Source organism: Cetorhinus maximus, chromosome 16 (genome assembly GCF_964194155.1).
Source record: "Cetorhinus maximus chromosome 16, sCetMax3.hap1.1, whole genome shotgun sequence".
NCBI lineage: Eukaryota > Metazoa > Chordata > Chondrichthyes > Lamniformes > Cetorhinidae > Cetorhinus > Cetorhinus maximus.
In genome coordinates, this window is record NC_135894.1 from 76,372,405 (window position 1) to 76,393,264 (window position 20,860).

General features: G+C 43.0%; 1 protein-coding gene across 1 annotated transcript in view; it reads right to left on the reverse strand.

The window, feature by feature from the left end:
- The window catches only part of tomm70a (translocase of outer mitochondrial membrane 70 homolog A (S. cerevisiae)), a 34,766-nt gene extending 16,305 nt beyond the window's left edge, over positions 1-18,461 (reverse strand). The window contains exons 1-4 of the mRNA XM_078560089.1: positions 17,725-18,461; positions 12,354-12,527; positions 9,111-9,237; positions 4,450-4,559 (exon numbers count right to left, since the gene is read on the reverse strand). Of these exons, the coding sequence (XP_078416215.1) occupies positions 4,450-4,559; positions 9,111-9,237; positions 12,354-12,527; positions 17,725-17,952 (639 nt within the window). The 5' untranslated portion in view covers positions 17,953-18,461. The remainder of the gene's footprint in view (positions 1-4,449; positions 4,560-9,110; positions 9,238-12,353; positions 12,528-17,724) is intronic.
- Positions 18,462-20,860: the final 2,399 nt, after the last annotated feature.

Genomic DNA, 20,860 nt, shown 5'->3' on the forward strand with positions numbered 1-20,860 from the left:
TGGCCAAGTTGGCCATTAACAGGTCCAGGCAGCAGGCGACCGAGGGGGGTCATCCCGCCCGACTTTTTGGCCCTCTTCCGCGGCTACGTTCGCGGCCGGGTGTCCCTGGAGAGGGAGCACGTGGTGTCTGCTGGCACCGTCGAGGCCTTCCGTGCCCAGTGGGCACCGGGGGGGGGGGGGGGGTGCTGGGGTGCTTTATCAACCCCCTTAATCACATTTTGATTTGATGTTTGTAAATTTCCTTTAAACTTTGTCCTTGGTTTTACAGCTAACCTAACTTAGGGGCTGGGTTTATTTTATCCCTTATTTTGTTGATTTAGTTTAATTGTTTGACTCAGAAAGAGTTAATTCTCCTTTGTTGTCCCTCATTTTGTTAATTAATTTACTTGGTTGACTCCAAAAGAGTTAATTCTCCTTTTTGTAGTTCCCTAATTTAGCGGCTGTGTTTATTTTGTCCCTCATTTTGTTAGTTTATTTGGTTGACTCCCAAAAAAGTTAATTCTCCTTCGTGCTCAGCCCCGACATCATACTGGGCCTCGAGATGGCGCAGGTGCGCGGTGGTCTTCCGTCTGAGCATACCCCTGTTCGGACGGAACTCCACATTGGCCCCAAGCCCCAAAACCTCCCTCGGGAGCCGGTGCCCCACACCATGAGCCGCCTCGCGGAAATGCCCTCCATGTCCTTTAGCATGGCGTGGAGGGGTTTCCTGTACGGGCTGCTGCTGCACACGCTCCACTTCCTTGCCCTCGCCCGCTGCCCGGACACGCCCTGGCGTGCCTTGTTGCTGTCTGGTGGCGGGGGTCCTCGTTGGGAGGCCCTCTACGGAGGTGTCCTCCCGCTTTCCATCGGGGACCTGGGGTGGAGGGTGCAGCATGCAGCAGCGCACCAACAATCGTAGAATGTGTAGGTTCACGGACTCCCAAGATACCTGCCCTTTTTGTGGTCTTGTGGAGTCCGTGAACCATGTCTATGTTAATTGTTGTAGGCTGCATTCCCTTTTCAGTTATTTAAAAAACTTTTTATCACTGGTTTGTTTGCACTTCAGCCCCATGCTCCTGATCTACGGGCACCCAATGCGGAGGGGGGCCGGGAGGGAGGAGGACCTCCTCGTGAACCTGCTCCTGGGCTTGGCCAAGTTAGCCATTAACAGGTCCAGGCATTGGGCGATCAAGGGGGTTGTCCGACCTGACTGTCTGCCCTCTTCCGTGGCTACGTTCGTGGCTGGGTGTCCCTGGAGAGGGAGCACGCAGTGTCTGCCGGCACCGTCGAGGCCTTCCGTGTCCGGTGGGCACCGCAGGGACTGGGGTGCTTTATCGACCCCCTTAAACCACATTTTGGTTTGATGTTTGTAAGTCTCCTTTAAACTTTGTCTTTGGTTTTACAGCTACCCTAATTCCGTTGGTCATTCGGACTCGAAACGTTGGCTGTGTTCCTCTCCGCAGATGCTGCCAGACCTTCTGAGTTTTTCCAGGTATTTTTGTTTTTGTTCTGGATTTCCAGCATCCGCAGTTTTTTGCTTTTACCCTAATTTAGGGGCTGTGTTTACTTTATCCCTCATTTTGTTAATTTAGTTTATTTGGTTGACTCCAAAAGAGTTGTTCTAACCCTGCCGCTACGTCTTGGTGCTCCCCGGACATCCACAGCGGAGGTGGAGGCAGCCTACTGACTGTGACGCCCTGTCTCTGATGACTTTGGCAGGTGTCCTCTGGAGGGTCAAGACTTGGAGGGCCCCAGCCTGCTTTCAGGGTCCTGCTGTGTGGCAGCCTCCTCGGCCTGTGAAGCTGGATCTGTGGAAGTCACATGAAGAGGGGAGTCAGATGAGCCAGTCACTCCCAGGGTCACCTGGGTGGATGGCCCCGGAGTGTGCACCTGCTGATCCTCCCCACTATGGGTGCCCAAGGGCCCCTGGCTAACTCCGTGAGTGGAAGGGGTAGCTGGAGTGAGGTTGAGCTGCCCAGCACCCCTCTTGCGTACACAATGTTGAGGACCAGCTATGGCATCAGCGATGGAGTTAAGCCCGTGCAGGAGTGATGTCCTGGACCAAGGTCTCCATAGCGGCTGCCATCCTGCTAGTGTTGACTTCGGTGCATTGCAATGCCGGCGCTATCACCTCAGCCCGAAGACGGATGTGCGCCTTGCAATCTGAGGAGTACAGCGGCCATCCCTTCCTGATATTCCCGAGCTTGCCTTTGCAGCTCCAGCAACCGTGATATGATCGAGTCCAGAGGCTCATCATCTGACACGGACTCAGCAACATTCTGGCCTCCAGCTGTCCTCAGAGTGTCAGGGATCTGGGAAGTCCCTGCCTCCACCTGCAGTGGATCAGAAAGTGTGATGTGCTCACCAGATTGTGGTCCCGAGGCTACTCTAAAGCTAGGACCCACCGAGGTGCATGTCTCTGCGCTGGTGAGGGTGTGGGTGAACGCTGTGACGGGGCTTCAGGGAGGCTGCCTTCAGATTCCTCTTCATTTCTTCGGAGCTTGCTTGGAGGCTCTGGGTCGTGGACTCTGTCTGCCGCTTCCCAGATGTGTCCGTGAAAGCAAGAGGAGACAATTAGTGCATGGCATTGGCCTGTGAAAGACGACACATCACGCATGGCATGGTTATCTGATGGATGCTGCACTGCTGGATCCTCACTTGGTAGAGCAGCGCCGACCTCATCATCAGCACAGGACTGGTCCCGGTCATCGCTGGCCAGCTGGACGGCTGTGTTTTCAAATTCTGAGAACTTTGAATTCCAGCATCCCTCCACCTGTCTGTGACCTTTCCCTCCTGTTATGAGCCAGTTTGTCCTGCATGGATAGAGATGGGGAGAGTGTATCAGGACACCTGCTGGGCCAGATCATAAGCATTCCTGGCCTGTGTGGATATTGAGTGGTACCATGGACGGGATGAGGACAATGATGGTTTGTGAGAAAGAGTGAATAGCGATGTCCCTTGCACTGAGAGTGAGGGCCCTGTGGGTGTGTGAAGGGTTTGAAAGTGAGAGTTGGGAGCGATGAAAAGAGTGACTTACCCTGGCGGAACAGAGATCATCATTCATCCTTTTGAGGCACTGGGTGGCTGTCCTCTTCTGAAGGGCTTTGGCGCTGACCACTGCTGCCACCGCCTCCCAAGCCGGGTTGGTGACACTGCTACCCATCCTGCGGCCAGAGCGGAGGTAGAGCACATCCCGGTGGGCCTCCACAGCATCCAGCAGTCGCTCGAAGGACCAGTCGTTGAAGCAGGGGGGCTGCAGTCTTTTTTCCTTTGCAGGTCATGTCTCCCAGGCAGCGGTGGTGAGCTGGTGCTGATGAGCGCTTTGCTGGTGGTTGCCTTTTAAAGACGGCAGCCGGCGTGTTGCAACAGCAGGGTGATGGTGAGCGTGCGAATGACAGCCCACCCGCCATGGAAACGGTATATTTCATGAGAGTGAGTATATAACGAGGCGGGCTCAGGAAGGTGTGGCATGAAAGCCCACCATTTTCATCGGTGGGTAGGGCTCCATTTTACCCTCCCGCTACCACACTTACTGCAATTCTGGGAAAATTCAGCCCACAGATTTTTCAACTCAGTATTAAGAGGTATAGGGGACGGTTGGGAAAGTGAAGTTGAGGCAGAAATCAGCCATGAACTTACTAAAGGGTGGAGCAAGGGTTGTATGATCTGCTCCTGCTTCAATTTTTTTGTGTTATGTTTCCATAATCCAGAATCAAACTGTCCCTACATTGTTCAAATCTGCTAACGCTGCTCTTCTACTACCAACTCATCTTTAACATTTCCAACCGTTATTCCACCTCCAATGTTACCTTTCTTTCTAGTCTCCTGGAATATGTCACGTTGGGCTCTGCAACCATTTAAAGCCATTCAATCAGACTATAGCTGGGCAGCCACCTTAGTCAAAGACACAAGTGATATCCTGTGCAACAATTACTTGCTTCTCAAAAATGTCTCTTCTGCAGCATTGCTCTCTCCTGGTTCCAGTCTTACCCTACTGCTTAGTTCATACAACACTGCCTGGAAAGGCTTCTTCTACTTGGCCCAGTTATGGAATGTATCACAGAGGTCCATCCTTGTTTGCAGGCACTACTTCAATGACAATGCCACCCTCCTTGGAACTCCATCAGCACATCTACCTTACCAGCTTCCACCATGCCTTTGAAAACCTACTAAAGGCCCGACTCTACTTGTGCTTCCCCACCATTGCTCTTTCTCGCTAACCTGCAGATATCCTTTTCTTTGCATGACGAAACACTCTGCAAAATGTCTCCATGTGGAACTATTGAAATCCAAGCTCGTCCTTTGAACCTGAGCAGCAACAGACTCGAAAGAGGTCTGTTAACAGAGCATGGTGCAAATCTGCATTTGCTTTCTGATTCTGGCATATGGGAATACTGTTTGCATTAATATGTTGGGACCAAATTCAAGATGGTATACATAACAAGCACCTGTGGCACTTCAGCCACTAACCTTATACTTCTCTTTAGCTTTCTCTTTTCCAAGCAGCTTAAGGACTCTATCCGCAAGCAACATGCTTTGTTGGTTTTGGAATCCCTCCAGGATACAAACTGCAGTGACATCTGAAAGATACGAAGACGTCCGTCATGTTACCAATGAGAGCACTCCAAAATATCCTCAGCAGTGGCACAAGTCTCTGATTTTCTTTTAATAAAGAAACATCTTTTTGGCAATGGTGGTTATAATATAGGTTGGCAACAAGTAAAGTTGGAAAATACTGGTTCCTTCGATGCAAGTGTGAGTTTAAACCCAATTAGCTTGAATTAAGCATTTCTGTTTTTAAAATTGATATTACACACTAGAATTGCAAAGAACAAAATAATCATTTTGGAAAATACAAAATGCTGGTCACAATCTGGGCTTTCTCCCAAACAAGGTAATTTCAATAGGTAGCGTGCTACAGGATTAAGAGTAATCAGTTAACAGTGATTTTTCACGGCATGTTATGTTTCAGGTGCCCGCTGTGTTCCTGCCATCTTCAATTGGGAAACAAAGCATACGCAGCCCATTTTTTTTCTTTGATGGAATGTGGGCATCACTGGCAAAGCCAGCATTTGTTACCCATCCCTAATTACCCTTGAAATGAATGGATTACTAGATCATTTCAGAAGGCAGTTAAGAGTTGACCACATTGCAGTGAATCTGGAGTCACATGAAGGCCAGGTCAGGTGAGGACTGTAGATTTCCTTCCCTAAAAGGACATTAGTGAACCAGATGGTTTTTAACGACAATCAATGATAGTTTCACAGTCACCATTTCTGAGACTAGCTTTATATTCCAGATTTATTTTCTATTAATTGAGTTTAAATTCCACCAGCTGCCATGGTAGGATTTGAACCCCTGTCTCCAGAGCGTTAGCCTGGGCCTCTGAATTACTGTTCAGTAAAGGTTAGGGCTGTAACTACAAATTGAATTAATTTAAATAATTAAACACGCCCAGAAGAAAAATGAATTTAGATGTGCACACAGCTTACTTTTTGACTTGAAAACAAAATGCATAATTGCAAAGGCCATTTACACAACCTTTAAACCAAGCTCTTTGATAATCTTTTATGCAGATGCATATCACTGCACCTAGATTTCTCTCATCACAACAACAAAACAAAATTACACTGAGTGAACTGAACATGCTGGTACTGATGCTTAGATATGTGTCACTTCTTTCAAATTGCAGACCAGAGAAAGAAACAACAAACTGGAATTCACAGCATGTCGGTGCAATGCATTCTGCTTTTGTTTGAATAAGACATGTTCACCCCAAGAGGGCTGACAGGGCACTGCTTATCCAGAGCATGGCACTCCAAACAGTGCAGTGCTCCTTCGAGATTGAACTGTTAGCCTTGATTATACGCTTAGGTTTTGGAGTGGGACTTGAACCACAAAGAGGTACAAGTGCTATCACTGAGCTAAGGTTGCCATATTGAAGAGTCTTAGGGAAGGTTACTTTACATATTTTCACCACAGATGCTGACTGATTTTATTTGCTCAGAGATTGTTTTGATTTACATCATTTGCAGCTTGTTGCTTTTATTGCTTCAAAAAAATTTCTGGTTCTCTCCCACCATGTGGACAGTTACTTATTTCTAACATCTACAAGTAAATGACAATAGGCAACAGCCCATTCTCACCTGGAACAATGTTTACTGAAACAATGGAAGTTTTGCCTTTTATGACATCTCCCTGGTGGTTGTGAAATTACAGACTATAAACTCTGCCAAAATTAAGAGTTTTGTAATCTGAAGAAGCTATCCAAACAACCCTGACCCAATTAAGTCTTTGCTAATATACAGTAACTAAGACACATTGTGTCTCTAGTGCTTAGGTAATGCTCACACATTGCTCAGAATTCAAGGTCAGAATTGTCTTTTCTTTCAGAACTCCTTTTTAAATTTAGTAAAAACAGAGACATGCACACACAAATATTTTGTCATCTAATGCATTACAGCCAAACACAATGCTTTTGCTTTTTAATTTCTCAATTAAAAAAAATGGCAAACATTTCATACTTTCAGCATATAAGAGTCAACACCTCAGCTAGTAAAGGACGTGGAAAAACTCATCATGGTGCTGTAAGAAGGTGCCATTATGGGTTGGGGTCAAGGCACATTAGTGGGGTATAATAACTGGAACTTTACCATGCAACAGATCCATTTCACGAAGACAACCATTTCCCAAAATAATCTTCACCTTAGCAAGCAGAAAGGAATCAGAAGTTTTTTAAACAAATGGTATAATGCTCTCAACAGCCTTTAATGGCAGAAATAAAACAATGAAAGGTAATATGGATTTTCCACTCAAATTCTGAAGTGGCATTTTCTTCTCCCCCACAAAATCATACAGAAACTCAGAATGCTACTCCCATCATATCAAATCACACAAGGCCAGCTCTGATCATTTCCTTGTAACACTCTCCGCCCACATCCAAATCATACTTCCTTACTGTGTCCACCCTGGAAAATACTAACCCACAATTCAATTACAACTGTACTTTCAAAATCCCAATTATCTCTTCTTTGGCCCTCTGTTCACTGCAACATTTCTGCAGCTACAGGTTTGCTCAACAGCACTTTCACCCCCACCCTCGATTTTCCAGTCACCAATAAACTCATTACTCTCTCTCACCTGGGCTCTCATACTGTCCTCATTTCCACTCTCTTGTCTAAAAGATGCAGATTTGAAGATATAGCGACCAATTGATTTAGCCATTCACTGCCAGATCTGGCTGGACCACATAAAGCACCATTGGTCCTTGCTCCTCTCAGCTGAAACTACTCACTATTCCAGGATTAAACTGGAAAGCAAAGATAACCCTCCAGTTTTTCTCAACTGCAACCCGTTTTAAATCCTTTGCCCACCTGCTCCACACCCACCTCCAACAATAAGTATGAGGAGCTTATGGCCTTCTTTGCCACAAGGTTGACACCATTCAGGTGCACCTGTCGCATCCCTCCCTTTCAACGGGCCAAAATTATTCTAAAGATCCCCCCGCCCAAACCCTGAACTTTCGTCTTTCTCTTTTTGATACTTCCGCTTACACCCTCTCCAGGCTCATCATGTCCACGAGACCCACCTCCTGCTTCCTCAATCTTATTTCCACTAAATACTGACCACAAAACATCCTTTCCTGGTTGTTATGTTAGCTGATAATTTAAACAGTTTTCTCCCCTCAGGTACCATCGCCTTCTCCTTTAAATCTGCCATCACCATGTCCGACAAGTAGTAATGAATTAACAAAAATTTCCTCCAACTGAACACTGTGAAGATCACAGCCATTATCTTCGGTCTCCTTTCCAAACTCCATTCCCTAGCTACTGACTCCATTTCTCTCCCTGGCAACTGGCTGAGCATGAACCAGACTGCTCGCAACCTGTGTCACATTAGTCCCCGAGATGAGCTCCCAACCACATACCTATACCATCACTAACACCACCTATTTCCACCTCTGTAACACTGCCCAGCTCTGACCCTACCTCAGCTCAACATCTGCTGAAATGCCTTGGTTAGCACTCATCTATCCAATGCATTCCTTGCTAGTCTCCCACATTCTACCCTCCTTAAATTTGAGGTCACCCAAAACTCTGCTCCCCCTGTCCTTATTCGCACCACGTCTAGTTCATCCAGCTCCCATGCTCACTGAACCACATTTTAAAATTCTCATCCTTGTTATCAAATCACTCATCCCTCTGTCTCTGTAACCTCCTCAAGCATCACCAACCTGAGCTCATCTAATTCTGGCCTCTTGAGCACTCGTGGCCATCCTTTCAATTACCCAAGCCCTAAGCTCTGGAGTTTGCTCCGTTTTTCTCCACCTCTCCTTTCTCCTATAAGACCTACCTACCTCTTTGACCAAGGTTTTGGCCATCTGCCCTAATATTGCCTCATGTCATTCAGCATCCAATTTTGTTCCATTGCACTTCTATGAAGCACCTTTGAATGTTTATTAAAGGCAGCATATAAATAAAGTTGCTGTTGAAATTGTAATTTTCAGATCATTCATCCATGTAAGAAAGAAACTCTTTAGTTGGATGTTAAAATGTATATTATCACTTTATCTGTCCTGGAAACCTGCACTTACAGCCAGCCCAGGAGATAGCAGTTAGAATTCCTGAATTTAATGCTTTTCTAAATTTGACGGGCACAAGTCTACAGTATAACTGCAGCCTTACAATTCCAATGTGGACATAACGTTTATAAAGTTGGGCTAAACATGACGACGTAGTGCATAATATTAAGTTATCTATGCCAGAATGTTGCAGGCTCAGTTCCTGAGTTAACTGATTTCATCTGTGGTAGTGAGCGTTAAAATTGTGCTCAAGTGCAGAGAGAAAATATGAAAAATCAGACGAAGTTCCAGCTCCTCATTGCCATTAAGCGACCACTGCAGAAAGCTGCACTGTGGAAATCCTAGTTCAGCTGTAATTATCCTTCATGGTAGAAACCTGATATTCACCATTTAGGCTTATGCATGAAGAATGGTCATGGGCTAGATATTGGAAGGCAGATAGCACTGTGAAACTGAACCCCAGTAAAGCACCTTCAGGATAGAGGAGGAGGAAATTTATGAGCAAGGGGAAAAATTTTAAATATTATTAGGTTAAAAAAAAAACACAAACCTTCTAAGCACTCCTTCTTATTATCTAGTTTCTCATATGCCTTTGCACGGCGGTATAGCGCCTTTACGTACTTGGGGTTGAGTTCTACGGCCTTCGAGCAGTCCTGAGCAACTTCATTCCATTTTTGCTGTAATACAAATTTGTCACATGATCAAAGTGAATCATTGATTTTGTTTGAGAATCTTTGAACTGAGTAGAATGCAGTGTCAAAACATTCAAATTGATGCAATTGCCATTAATTTATCAGAGTATACATAGGATTTAACCTTAGTTAGGTGACATGGAAAATGCATCTTCTATAGCAGGGGAAAAGGAGCTGCACTACAATTTTAATCAGAGACATTTGACATACAATGCAAGTGTTATGGAGTGGACACTGATCAAATGATTTAGCCCCTCTCATTGTCCACTCAAGGGGCAGTACTCCAACCATGGCTACTCAAACTGTAGCAACAGTAATGCAATGTCAATGAGGCAGCAGTGTTACCAATGGTTGCCATTCTTTCTGGTTGCAAGCAGGACGAGTACTGTGTGAACCTTCTTCGGCAAGAACCCAAAAGTCACAGCAATGCAAGGATAATTTTGCACTTTTAAAGCCATTCGTTTTTTGTACTGTTGTGGAAACTCAAGGCATAATTCAGAACTAGATATTCATGGTTTGGGGAAGGAGTGGGTGGAGTGGGGGAGAAAGAAGAAAAGAAAGTTACTTGCATCTTATTTCATCCTATTTGTACACAATTTTCAACAATGCAGCATTCACAAATGAATGCATAGTTTAATCATCTGCATTTAATTGTTAAATATAATTTGTAGCTTAATATATGAACACTTTTTCTTATATCACAAAAGTAATGCAAAATTTCATCAGATTCTTCACATCAACTATGAAATGTTTGCAGATATACTGATATTGGATAGACCAAAACTACAATTAACCCACTGACACTTTTATCAGTCAAAACAAAACTTAGCAGCCCTGATTTTGTAGTCAATGGCTGGCAGTGTTGACCTCAAAGAAAGCTTGCCCACAAAGATTTAGCGATCTCCGTGGTTTAGTTTTCCCCTTACCTGATGACAGATTAAATCTGATGCAACTCATAGGAACATTGTATAGGATAGGATGTCGGGGGATGTTTTGACATCCTGCTGCAGTGATGTCAGCAACTAAGCAGTCAACATACTGAAGTATTCAAACAACAACAAATCAGGGAGTTAAAAGCACTTAATATTCTTCACTTTTAATTTAAATTTTCAGATAGTGAAATAAAATTATGATTGAATTTAGAAGCTAAAATAAACAAACTTCTAAAACTTTTTTAAAAACCTGGAATTTATCATTTTGGAGAAATTGGATGTTCCACAAGTATATAAATTTACTTTTCATGGCCACTGAGGGGATAATTATGAAGTTAGCACACCATTAAAAATCCAATTACACCTCATTCAACATGGTGTAATCTTTTGAAGGATTTTTACAGTGAGACCAACAGCATAAGCATAGAAGTTCTTGTCACTTCAATTCATTGCCCACTGACTGCAGCCTGGGGGGTGTCACAACAGTGCACCCTCAAAAACCGACAAAAACCCCAGGATTTCTGCATAATTCTGCCCACGTGTGGACTGCTGGCAGTTTCAGAGGAGTAATGATGGCGAACTCTGACAGCTTTGCTGTCATTACCACCACAAAATTCAGGCCAATGAAACAGCAGTTTCAAACCCTCAAATATTTGGATTAACTTTCATTGGAAGTATATATTTATATACACAAGAGCATCTACGTGAATTAATTAACCTCTATCCCCCAGTTAGCAAGTTAAGTGACAAGTGAATTTGGTTGGTCTCAACCCCCGAGCCCATTTGGAAATGAAAACCTAAGTGAACAGTGGAATTTTATCGGCTGTTTAAAACACTATTCCTGTCAGATAAAAGAATTTTCAAAGGCATAAGTCACACAGCATCTACTAACTGCAATGGCAGTTAGTAAATGTTTTGCAGGATTAGCAGTCCATGGAGTTTGGAGTAATAGTTAAATCTGAAATGCTTAAGGCAGAATGGCAAAATCAGGCAACAAATGACAAGAGGCTAAGCACCATTTGCCAAATCTCATGTTGTAATATATTTTGTGAAGTATACTCATACCCCATGTGAATTGGTCAAAAGATTTTGTCAATACGGAAATCAGTGAGTTGAAGCATAATTCATTTCTACCAAACTCTATGGTAGGATTGTGGCATATCACAAAACTTGTAATAGATGAGGAAGCAAATAGCTAAAAACTTTGAAAGCGAGCCGCTATCTATAATGACAAAAATGACGCACAATGCAATATTAACACAAAGAATTCCCTCCAGTTCAATAATTAAAATTTACCAGAAATACCTTGTTTTAAAATAACATTTATGACATCCTACAAATAAACACTTGAAGAAAGGTTATGTAGTGCAAGAATACCCAAGTCGCTGTGGGCACAAATGTAACATACCGTGCCTGGAGCCTAAGGGGCCACGTAAAATTTAACTCCATATTTAGATCAATGTGCACCGCTCTGAAGCTGTAGCTATCAACAGACACAGGGGTTGTGATTTAGGGTTTATTCACCAAAGGTGTACGGTGTTAAGCAAAACAGCTTCCAAACATCCAGGTTCTCAAAATTCACAGGGCAAACCCCTAAGTAGTTAATTGAAGTAAAAATAGGACTCAACTACCTAGGCTCTGACAACCGGATTGCCAGGGTTTGTGGACCCACAAGTTGGGCATTTCTGACTCAGGAAATGTTATTTCCATTAAATGTTTTAACAATAAAATATGGTAAGTCACCTTGTAGAATTCTGCCTTTGTTACCACAGAACCTCAATAGGACTTATTTCCTTATTTCAACAATTTTTATGAACTCCACTTCCCTAATACATAAACTATACAGTGCTTGAATGCAGCTACCTTGGCTCTACTAGTAATTCATAACACTAGCTTGACATTCAGCTGTCACATTAGTTACATTATCCTTGTATGCAACCTTTCCTTAACCTGCACGGTCTTGCAATTGGGACTTTCATCACGCAGGCCAACCAGAATTCGAAACCTTTAAGTTGTCATGCGTGTGGCCACATAAAAAAATTTAAGGGGCCTACAAACTTAAATGAATATATGAAGGCTGTGCACAAAAGTTTGAGGAGCACTGCCAGTATGTGACATTTAGTTAGTCTCATGGTTATTATTAAAGTACAAGTAAAAAGTCCTACATACCAACTGTTCAAATGCTGCAGCCCGATTCTGATAAAATGTTGAAAGGTCCTGTTTCTGATTGAGTGGACAGAGGCCAATTGCCTCAGTGTAACATTGAATAGCTTGTTCAAATTTTCCAGCTTTAAAATACTTGTTTCCTTTATTCTTTGCAGCTTGGGCCCGGTCTAACAAGCTCTAGAGAAGGAAAACGATATTTATAGTGGGTTATAACATTTTGATTTCATTTGATTTCGATTCCTTCACCCCACCCCACCCCCACTAGGGCTATCTGTACCTTGCATGCCCTGCTTTCTACCTTTAATTAGCACATTCCTTAGATAATATCACCACCTTCAACACCTCTTTGTCCTTTTGTCTGTGACATCTTTTGGTTATCTCCACCTATCACTGGCCCTTTATCCAGCTCTACTTGTCCCACCCCCACCCCCCTTAAACCAGCTTACATTTCACCTCTTTTCTATTTTTACTTAGTTCTGTCGAAGGGTCATTCAGACTCGAAACGTTAACTGTGTTCCTCTCTGCAGATGCTGCCAGACCTGCTGAGTTTTTCCAGGTATTTTCGTTTTTATTATACAATGGCACTTCAACACAGCATGCTGCCCAAGATAAATACTACAGAGCAGACTTGCATATATTTGTATCCTTGACAAGATCATGACATGAATCTTCTTGATCCTTGATGTGGTACTTTGTCAAAGGTTACTAAGCAAAATAAGAGCTCATGGTATAGGGGCTAACGCATTAGCATGGATAGAGGATTGGTTGGCTAACAGGAAGCAGAGGTTAGGGATAAATGGGTTTTTTTTGGGTTGGCGAGATGTGATGAGTAGGGTGCCACAGGGATCAGTGCTGGGGCCTCAACAATTTACAATTTATATCAATGACTTGAATGAAGGGACCAAAGGGTTGTTAAATTTGCTGATGGCACAAAGGTAAGTATAATGTAGGAAAGTGTGAACGTGTTCACTTTGGCAGGAGGAACAGAAAAGCAGCATATTATTTAAATGGAGAGAGATCACAGAACTCAGGTACAGATGGATACATGAATCAGGAAAAGTTAGTATGCAGGTACAGCAAGCGATTAGGAAAGCAAATGGAACATTGCTGTTTATTGCAAGGAGAATGGAATATAAAAACAAGGATGTATTGCTATTGCTGTAAAGGGCGTTGATGAAACAACAAAACTGTGTACTGTTTTGGCTGTCTTATTTAAGAAAGGGTATAAATGCATTAGCAGTTCAGAGAAGGTTCACGTGATTGATGCCTGGGATTGGGGGGTTATTTTATGAAGAAAGGTTGGACAGGCTGGGCCTGTATCCATTGGAGTTTGGAAGAGTTAGGGGTGATCTTATTGAAACATAGGCCCTCAGGGGATTTGACAGGGTAGATGCTAAAAAGATGTTTCCTCTTGTGGGAGAGACTAGAACTAGGGGACACAGTTTAAAAATAAGGGGTCTCCCATTATAGATGGAGATGAGAAGGTTTTTCTCTGAGGGTTGTGCATCTTTGGAACTCTCTTGCCCAGACAGCAGTGGAGACAGGGTCAATGAATATTTTTAAGGAAGAGTTAGATAGATTCGTGACTAACAAGGGAATCTAGGCAGAATGTGGAGTTGAGGCCACAATCAGATCAATTATGACCTTATTGAATGGCGGGGCAGGCTCGAGGGGCCGAACAGCCTATTCCTGCTCCTAATTTGTATGATCATATCTATCCTGTTAATAATGTATATTACTGAACATTTCAAGTGACTATTGAAAATATTTGGAGAAACCTAAAATTTTACAGTTTCGTATGCTCAGTGCTACCAAGAATTCTTTTGGGTCTAAAGAAATGCAAAGTGCACTGATCACTCAATTTTGCTGATAATCCTAGTATTGACAAGTCAACAAAAAGTTAAAGAGTGGACAAACGTTACGCTAACATATGATTGCTCAACATGACCAGGTCACAAGTGAAAATGCAACTCCTAACGAAATTGAGTTAAATTGTCTACTCCAGAGTTCTCAAATACTATTTATTCATGTCAAAGTTGTTACAGGACAGAACTGAAATTGGATTATTAGTTGGAATTAAACAAGTCATTAATAAGGATGAAGTAACCTGAAGCTCCACTTCACTGTTTCTATTCCACCTCTTTATGCTACCTGCTCATCTACACATCATCCTTCCTCTTTTCCCCTCTTTTTTCCTTTAGGGCCAGGGATAAGCAGATGTATTTTCAAGTCAGCATGTGTCCTATGGACTTGGTCTGAGATATTGTTTTCTATTTATATCAGATGAATTGAACATACGGATGAGGAATGCCAAGTTTGCTGATGGTGGCAAACAAGGGGGAATGGCAAACCGTGAGCAAGACAGGAGACTGAAAATTCCGCAGAGTCAGTATAGGTAATACAGAAGATGGAATTCAGTGCAGAGAAAAACAAAACAAAAAGCTGAAAAACAATATGCAATCGAGTAAAATTCTCAGAGCAGAGGCATGAAACAATTCAAGAATGCCGGTAGATGTTGGTTAGACGAAAGTTATGTTTCTGGGCACTCCATTATAAGAATATACCAGAATAACATAAGATACTATAATAATGGAAAAGTAACAGTGCTGATACACAAGACGAATACAAGGATAGAGAGATTACCATTATCAAGGAAGGTGGAGGCATTTTCCACCAAGATTATGTTAAGGGGATTGAAGAAAGGTTTTCAAACATATTAAAGAATTTGAGATGAGTAAATAGTGGAGGCATGCTTCCATTAGATGGAAAATCTGTAGCAGAACCAGGGATTCATGTTTACGAGAAAGTTGTCACAATTTCTTCCCATAAGAAAATGGAGTGGCAGCAAAAGCTGGAGTTTGTTAAGAGTACAGAAATTAAAATTAGACTTTGAATAGGAATTTTACATGTCCAAGTCTAATATAAAAGAAAATCAAAAGGAAAAATTATACAGAAGCAAGGAGTAGGACAAGGAGAATGAAGAAAGAATGGCAAGGAACAAATGGAACTTAAAGGATGTTAAATCCTTTAAGAAACTTCCTTTTTAAAAAAAAAAGTCTGAAATCAAAGCAGTTAAATAGGATATTATATCAAGGATGAGGGATTATAGTAGTGACAAACTAGGATTATTTCCATTAGAACAGAAAGGTTAAGTGATCTGATAATTATCCTCACCTTTCACATCAAAAAGCAGACTCTACAAAGTACAACACAACCCTATTGCTAAGCACATCTTTCCCTCTTCTTTCCAATTTGCAGGGAAACTGTTCCATCTGGGATGCCTTGAACACCAACTGTCCTTCCTCAGCATCTTTGCTCAAAGTCAAAGGAGCTGCAACACTTGTCCATCAAACCCTTCCTAAATTACTGTTCATTGCCTTAAATACTATTTCCATGAGACAAATTACATACAGCAATTTGTCTAATCTAATATACCACATTTTCTGCCAACTGTACTGCATCCTATAAATCAGGGAAAACAATTGCAAATAGACACCACTTTCTGGAAGCCTCAGTTGTATCTGCATGCATGACCTCCAAGCTCCCTGAAGTTTGCTGCTTTAAATTACCCTTCCCATTGTGATTTCCTAACATTATTCTAACCAGGCCTATCACAAGATTTAAGAACAGTATCGCTCACCTAGCTACACTGTATATAAATTCGGACCTTAGCCTTATCCTTTTCCATTACAGTAGATGCTAGTGATCTGGGGCAGGTCATTTGGTGTTCCGGAAAGGAGAGCCAGAGTCATGTTTAAGGTGCATAATTTAACGAAGTGCTGATGAGGAAACTGTTGAAGTTTTTCTCTTTTGGGAACTTTGCAGGGTCACTAGTTTTAATTTCAGACTTAATAAATGTATACATCCCCCTCCTATTTCTCACATTTTCACTTGTGTGGACCTCTTTCATGCCTTTTCAACTTCAACCAATTAACACCTCCTCTATAACTAGCCTCTCTGTTGATCTGCACTTCTTTCAAATGATAGTCAAAATGATTACCTCCCAAAACATTAACCTCTTTTCTCTTTAACAGCTGTTGAAGCATTTGTGCATCTCCAATACTATTATTTTTGACTGGTGTTCAAATGCCTTCACAACTTTGATCAGATAAATAAGGAAAATCTATTTAGGAATATAACATGAGTAAGCCATTCAGCCCTTTGTGCCTGTTCCACCATTCAAACAGATTACCGCTGATCAAGTTGCTGCGTTAGTAACGGAAGGTTAACATTTAACATCAGCACCCAAGCAAGATGAGACACAAAGATTTTTAAACAATGGGTTGTGAAGAAACTCATATCCCACCAGAATCTGTGGTGGAAACTGAACCCATGATAGCTTTCAAACAGCAAATATTTGAATGTTTCCAATATTCGCAAAAGGGAAAATGAACACGGCATGGGGAAACAAACAAGAGCGTTTCAATTTGCAATTAGAGTACTGGGCAGAAATCAATAACTCTTTGAATGCTATGTTGTAAGTTAATTCTGGGATCATAAGACCATAAGACATAGGAGCAGAAATTAGGCCATTCGGCCAATCGAGTCTGCTCCGCCATTCAATCAAGGCTGATAAGTTTCTCAACCCCATTCTCCTGCCTTCTCCCAATAACCTTTGATCCCCTTACCAATCAAGAACCTATCTATCTCAATGACCTGGCCTCCACAGCCTTCTGTGGCAATGGATCATTAGAATATACAATACTTTACAATTGATTAAGACAGATACAACATTCAAAGGGGAATTCAATGTGCATTTTGAAATACAGTAAAATGAAAGGGGGGAAAGCAGGCAAGTAGAATTCAAAGCAGGTATCTAGTTGAAGGAGTATAAGCAACTCTATGATATAATTTTCTGCACCACATTACCTGCCCTTCCCCATTCCCTCTCTCGGGCTGCCCTTCCCCATTCCCTCTCTCGGGCTGCCCTTCCCCATTCCCTCTCTCGGGCTGCCCTTCCCCATTCCCTCTCTCGGGCTGCCCTTCCCCATTCCCTCTCTCGGGCTGCCCTTCCCCATTCCCTCTCTCGGGCTGCCCTTCCCCATTCCCTCTCTCGGGGTGCCCTTCCCCATTCCCTCTCTCGGGGTGCCCTTCCCCATTCCCTCTCTCGGGGTGCCCTTCCCCTCTCCTCAAATATGTCTCCGTCAGTTTCTAACTAATTAACCACTGCCCTTGTTTCAGCCTCTTTCTGATCCCCCCCCTTCCCCTTCCCCTTCCTCCCCCTTCCCCTTCCCCTTCCCCTTCCTCCCCCTTCCCCTTCCCCTTCCTCCCCCTTCCCCTTCCCCTTCCTCCCCCTTCCCCTTCCTCCCAATCATCATCCCATTCCCAGTTTTACGCGGTCCCTCTGTCCCCCACTCCTCCTCCAGTTCCATACCAGACCATCCGTCTCATTCTCCCCTCGGCCGCCATCCTCCTTGGGCACTGGGCTGGAGCTGCCTTCCGGCGCTTTCCTCTCGCTCCGCTTCGAGACCGTCCTCTTATTCCACAGGTAGACGGCGCCAGCCCCCAGCAGGATGGGACCGCCAATGGCGAGAGCCAGCTGCCAGCGGGACAAGCCGGAGCCGGAGCCACTCTGCGATTCCACGGGTTTCAAGGCCGCCATCACGGTGCTGGCAGCAAGAGACAGCAACAGAGGTCATGGGGAAAGGCACGCGCCAGCAATCCCTTCCGGAGCACATCTTCCTCCAATCACAGCGAGAGCCAGGGGCGGGCCCGGGAGAGGAGTCGCTGCAGCGCCGCCGCTCGGCGCGGAGGAGCAAAGCGCTCCTCTCAATATCTCCATCACTTCTCACAAAACATCTCATGTTCACAAATTTTCATTATTGCCTTTTTCTTCTCGAGCATTCTCCCCACTGACTCACAAAGTTGCATGCATGAGCCAACACCACCGGTTTTCAACTAATCATGGGATCCCCTAAGTCCACTATATTTTCGTCCATATCAGATTTTTGCATTTATCGAATTAGTAGAGCAGAATTCATACATGACATTCTCAGAGGTTCATGCCTGCTGTCAGCATTTTTGGATGCCTGGTCAGCGTGTCGGCACTTAGTGTCAAAAATCAGCAACAGACCCACTGTTGAGTCCAGTTTTGAATTCAGTATTTTGGATATGTAGGACTCATTAGTCTCCAAGTGCTAATGGCTATGCTGTCTCTTTAGGTGAATACGCATCGAAAACATTTATTTGTATTATCCCACTTGGCTTCCCTGTCCACAGATGCTGCCAACCCTGAGACATGTTTTTGTTTCATATTTCCAGCATCTGCACTGTTTTGCTTTTATATTTAATGGAGGAAATGGTCCCAAGGCCATTCATTAGACAAAAATTGATATCAAGCCAAAGGAGATATTAGGACTGAATAAAAATTTGGTCAAAGTGGTAGGTTTTAAGGAGGGTCTTAAAGGAGGAGAGAGAGAGAGAGAGGTGGCGAGGCAGCCAGGTTTAAAGAAATTCATAGCTTAGCAGGCCGGAGCAACCACTAGGCAAATTAGGCAGTCGCCTAGAGTGGCAAAATTTGCGGGGGGGGGCAACAAAAAACTGAATGAACTGTTCACGAAACTACATAAGTAAACAAATGGGCTTCAGCAGTGGGAATGATAGGTCTAGATCTACTGGTATACATCCACATATTCTGACATACATATAGATTTCCATGTATTTACACTGCAGTGTTTCTCAAAATTTCATATTATATTCCTCATTCTGTTTATGTGACAGTTTTACAAATTTGTATGTCTACATGACTATTCCAAAACTCCAAACCAGTAAATAACATCAAAGAATGTAATTTAATCTAGCCCGCTTTATTGTAATGATTATCAATTGTGTAAATTGTGCATAAAATCATCTGGTAACTGTTGCAGGAAAACATTTTAACATCATGCGAGCTATATTGCACATTACACTGCACATTTCCTCCAGTAAATATCCTGTGAAAAGTGTAGAACCATGAGAATGTGCAATCAGCATCATAATACTCTCCTTTTTCATGCAAAGTAAACCTGTAATTATGAATGCAGCATTTTTATTTATACTAATGCAAAACATTCAATTAAATGAAAACATAGTTGTTCCACTCAGAGACCTATCTTTAGCCAAACAAGGTGGCAAAACCACATTATCAGCAAGTGCGTCTGATAAAATAGTTACTAATGATTACAGTTAAATTTCATTTTCAAAAGCTAATTCTGGGTGTTTGGGGCACAAGGCTGAAGGCTCGCCTAGGGCACCTAATACTCTTGCACTGCCCCTGGAGTTTAGGGCCTGGATGATCGAATACACAACGCCAGTGGTGAGGCAAAGGGAGTGGGAAATGCATAAACTGCTAGAGTTGCTGGAATACAGAGTTGTCGGAGGGTTGTAGGGCTGGAAGTGGCTACATGGATAGGGAAGGATGACGACATGGAGGAATTTGAACACCAGGTTGAAAATTTTAAATCTGAGGTGTTGGTGGACTGGTAGTCAATGTAGGTAAGTTCACAGAGGAGCAATAGGTTAGTGAGGCTTGGTCCAGGTCAGGCTAAAATATAGGCAGCAGAACTTGGAGCTTTATGGAGGGTGGAAGATGAAAGGCCAGTCATGATAGCATTGAAATAATTAAGTATGGAAGGAACATAAGCTTGGATTTGGGTTTCAGCAGTGGATGGACTAAGGTATGGACTGGGGACAAGCAATGTTATGGAAATGGGTGATGGTGAGGACATGGGGTCATAAGCTAACATTTACGTGAAAAGGAGTTCACATTTAATTAATGGATCTGTGAAATCCACAGGCTGCCCAGATCTTCTGACACTAGCAAGTGCACTGTCATGTGGCAGGACACTACAGTGAGAACCAGGCCATCTGTTGTTGCAAGATCCTGCGCAAAGAGCAAAGGGAACTTATTTGAACTTCCCTCAATGGTTCACTACCAGAACTTGTATAGGTGCAGGGTCAATGCTACACATTCAGCAAATCCCAGGGGTGGAGAGCTGATGTAATGGATATCTATTCCCTTTTTTCCTTTCTTGCACCAGGGAACTGAGCATTCATGGGTGAAACAAAGAAAAAAATGGGCCCTAATATATTGTAACAACATTGTCCAGGGATTAAATAGAAACTCTAGTTCTGGCTTTCTGGAATTGACAGAAGTCCTCTCATAGTTTCTTGTCATTGGAGAGTGAGAGCATAAACACTCTTTTATACCATTGTTTTAGGATATAAGTTTAAATCAACTTTACTAAAGGCAAAGGTTAAATGGTAGCATAAAGTCAACAAAGCAGTGTTGACTTTGTGACAGAATTTCTAATATAGACCTTCTCAAATACAAAAGTAATGGACGATGTGAAACATTGATCTTAATTAAACTAATCCTAGAAAAGCAACTATACATAATGTATACTTGAGCTTTCATCTATCCATCACATAACCTTATGTATTTCTCTGTATCTTGGTGATGAACCCAGATAAATTGCTGAACTGGGAAATGCTGCCCCATTTAACCTTCACAATCAGTACCTTCTGGCTAC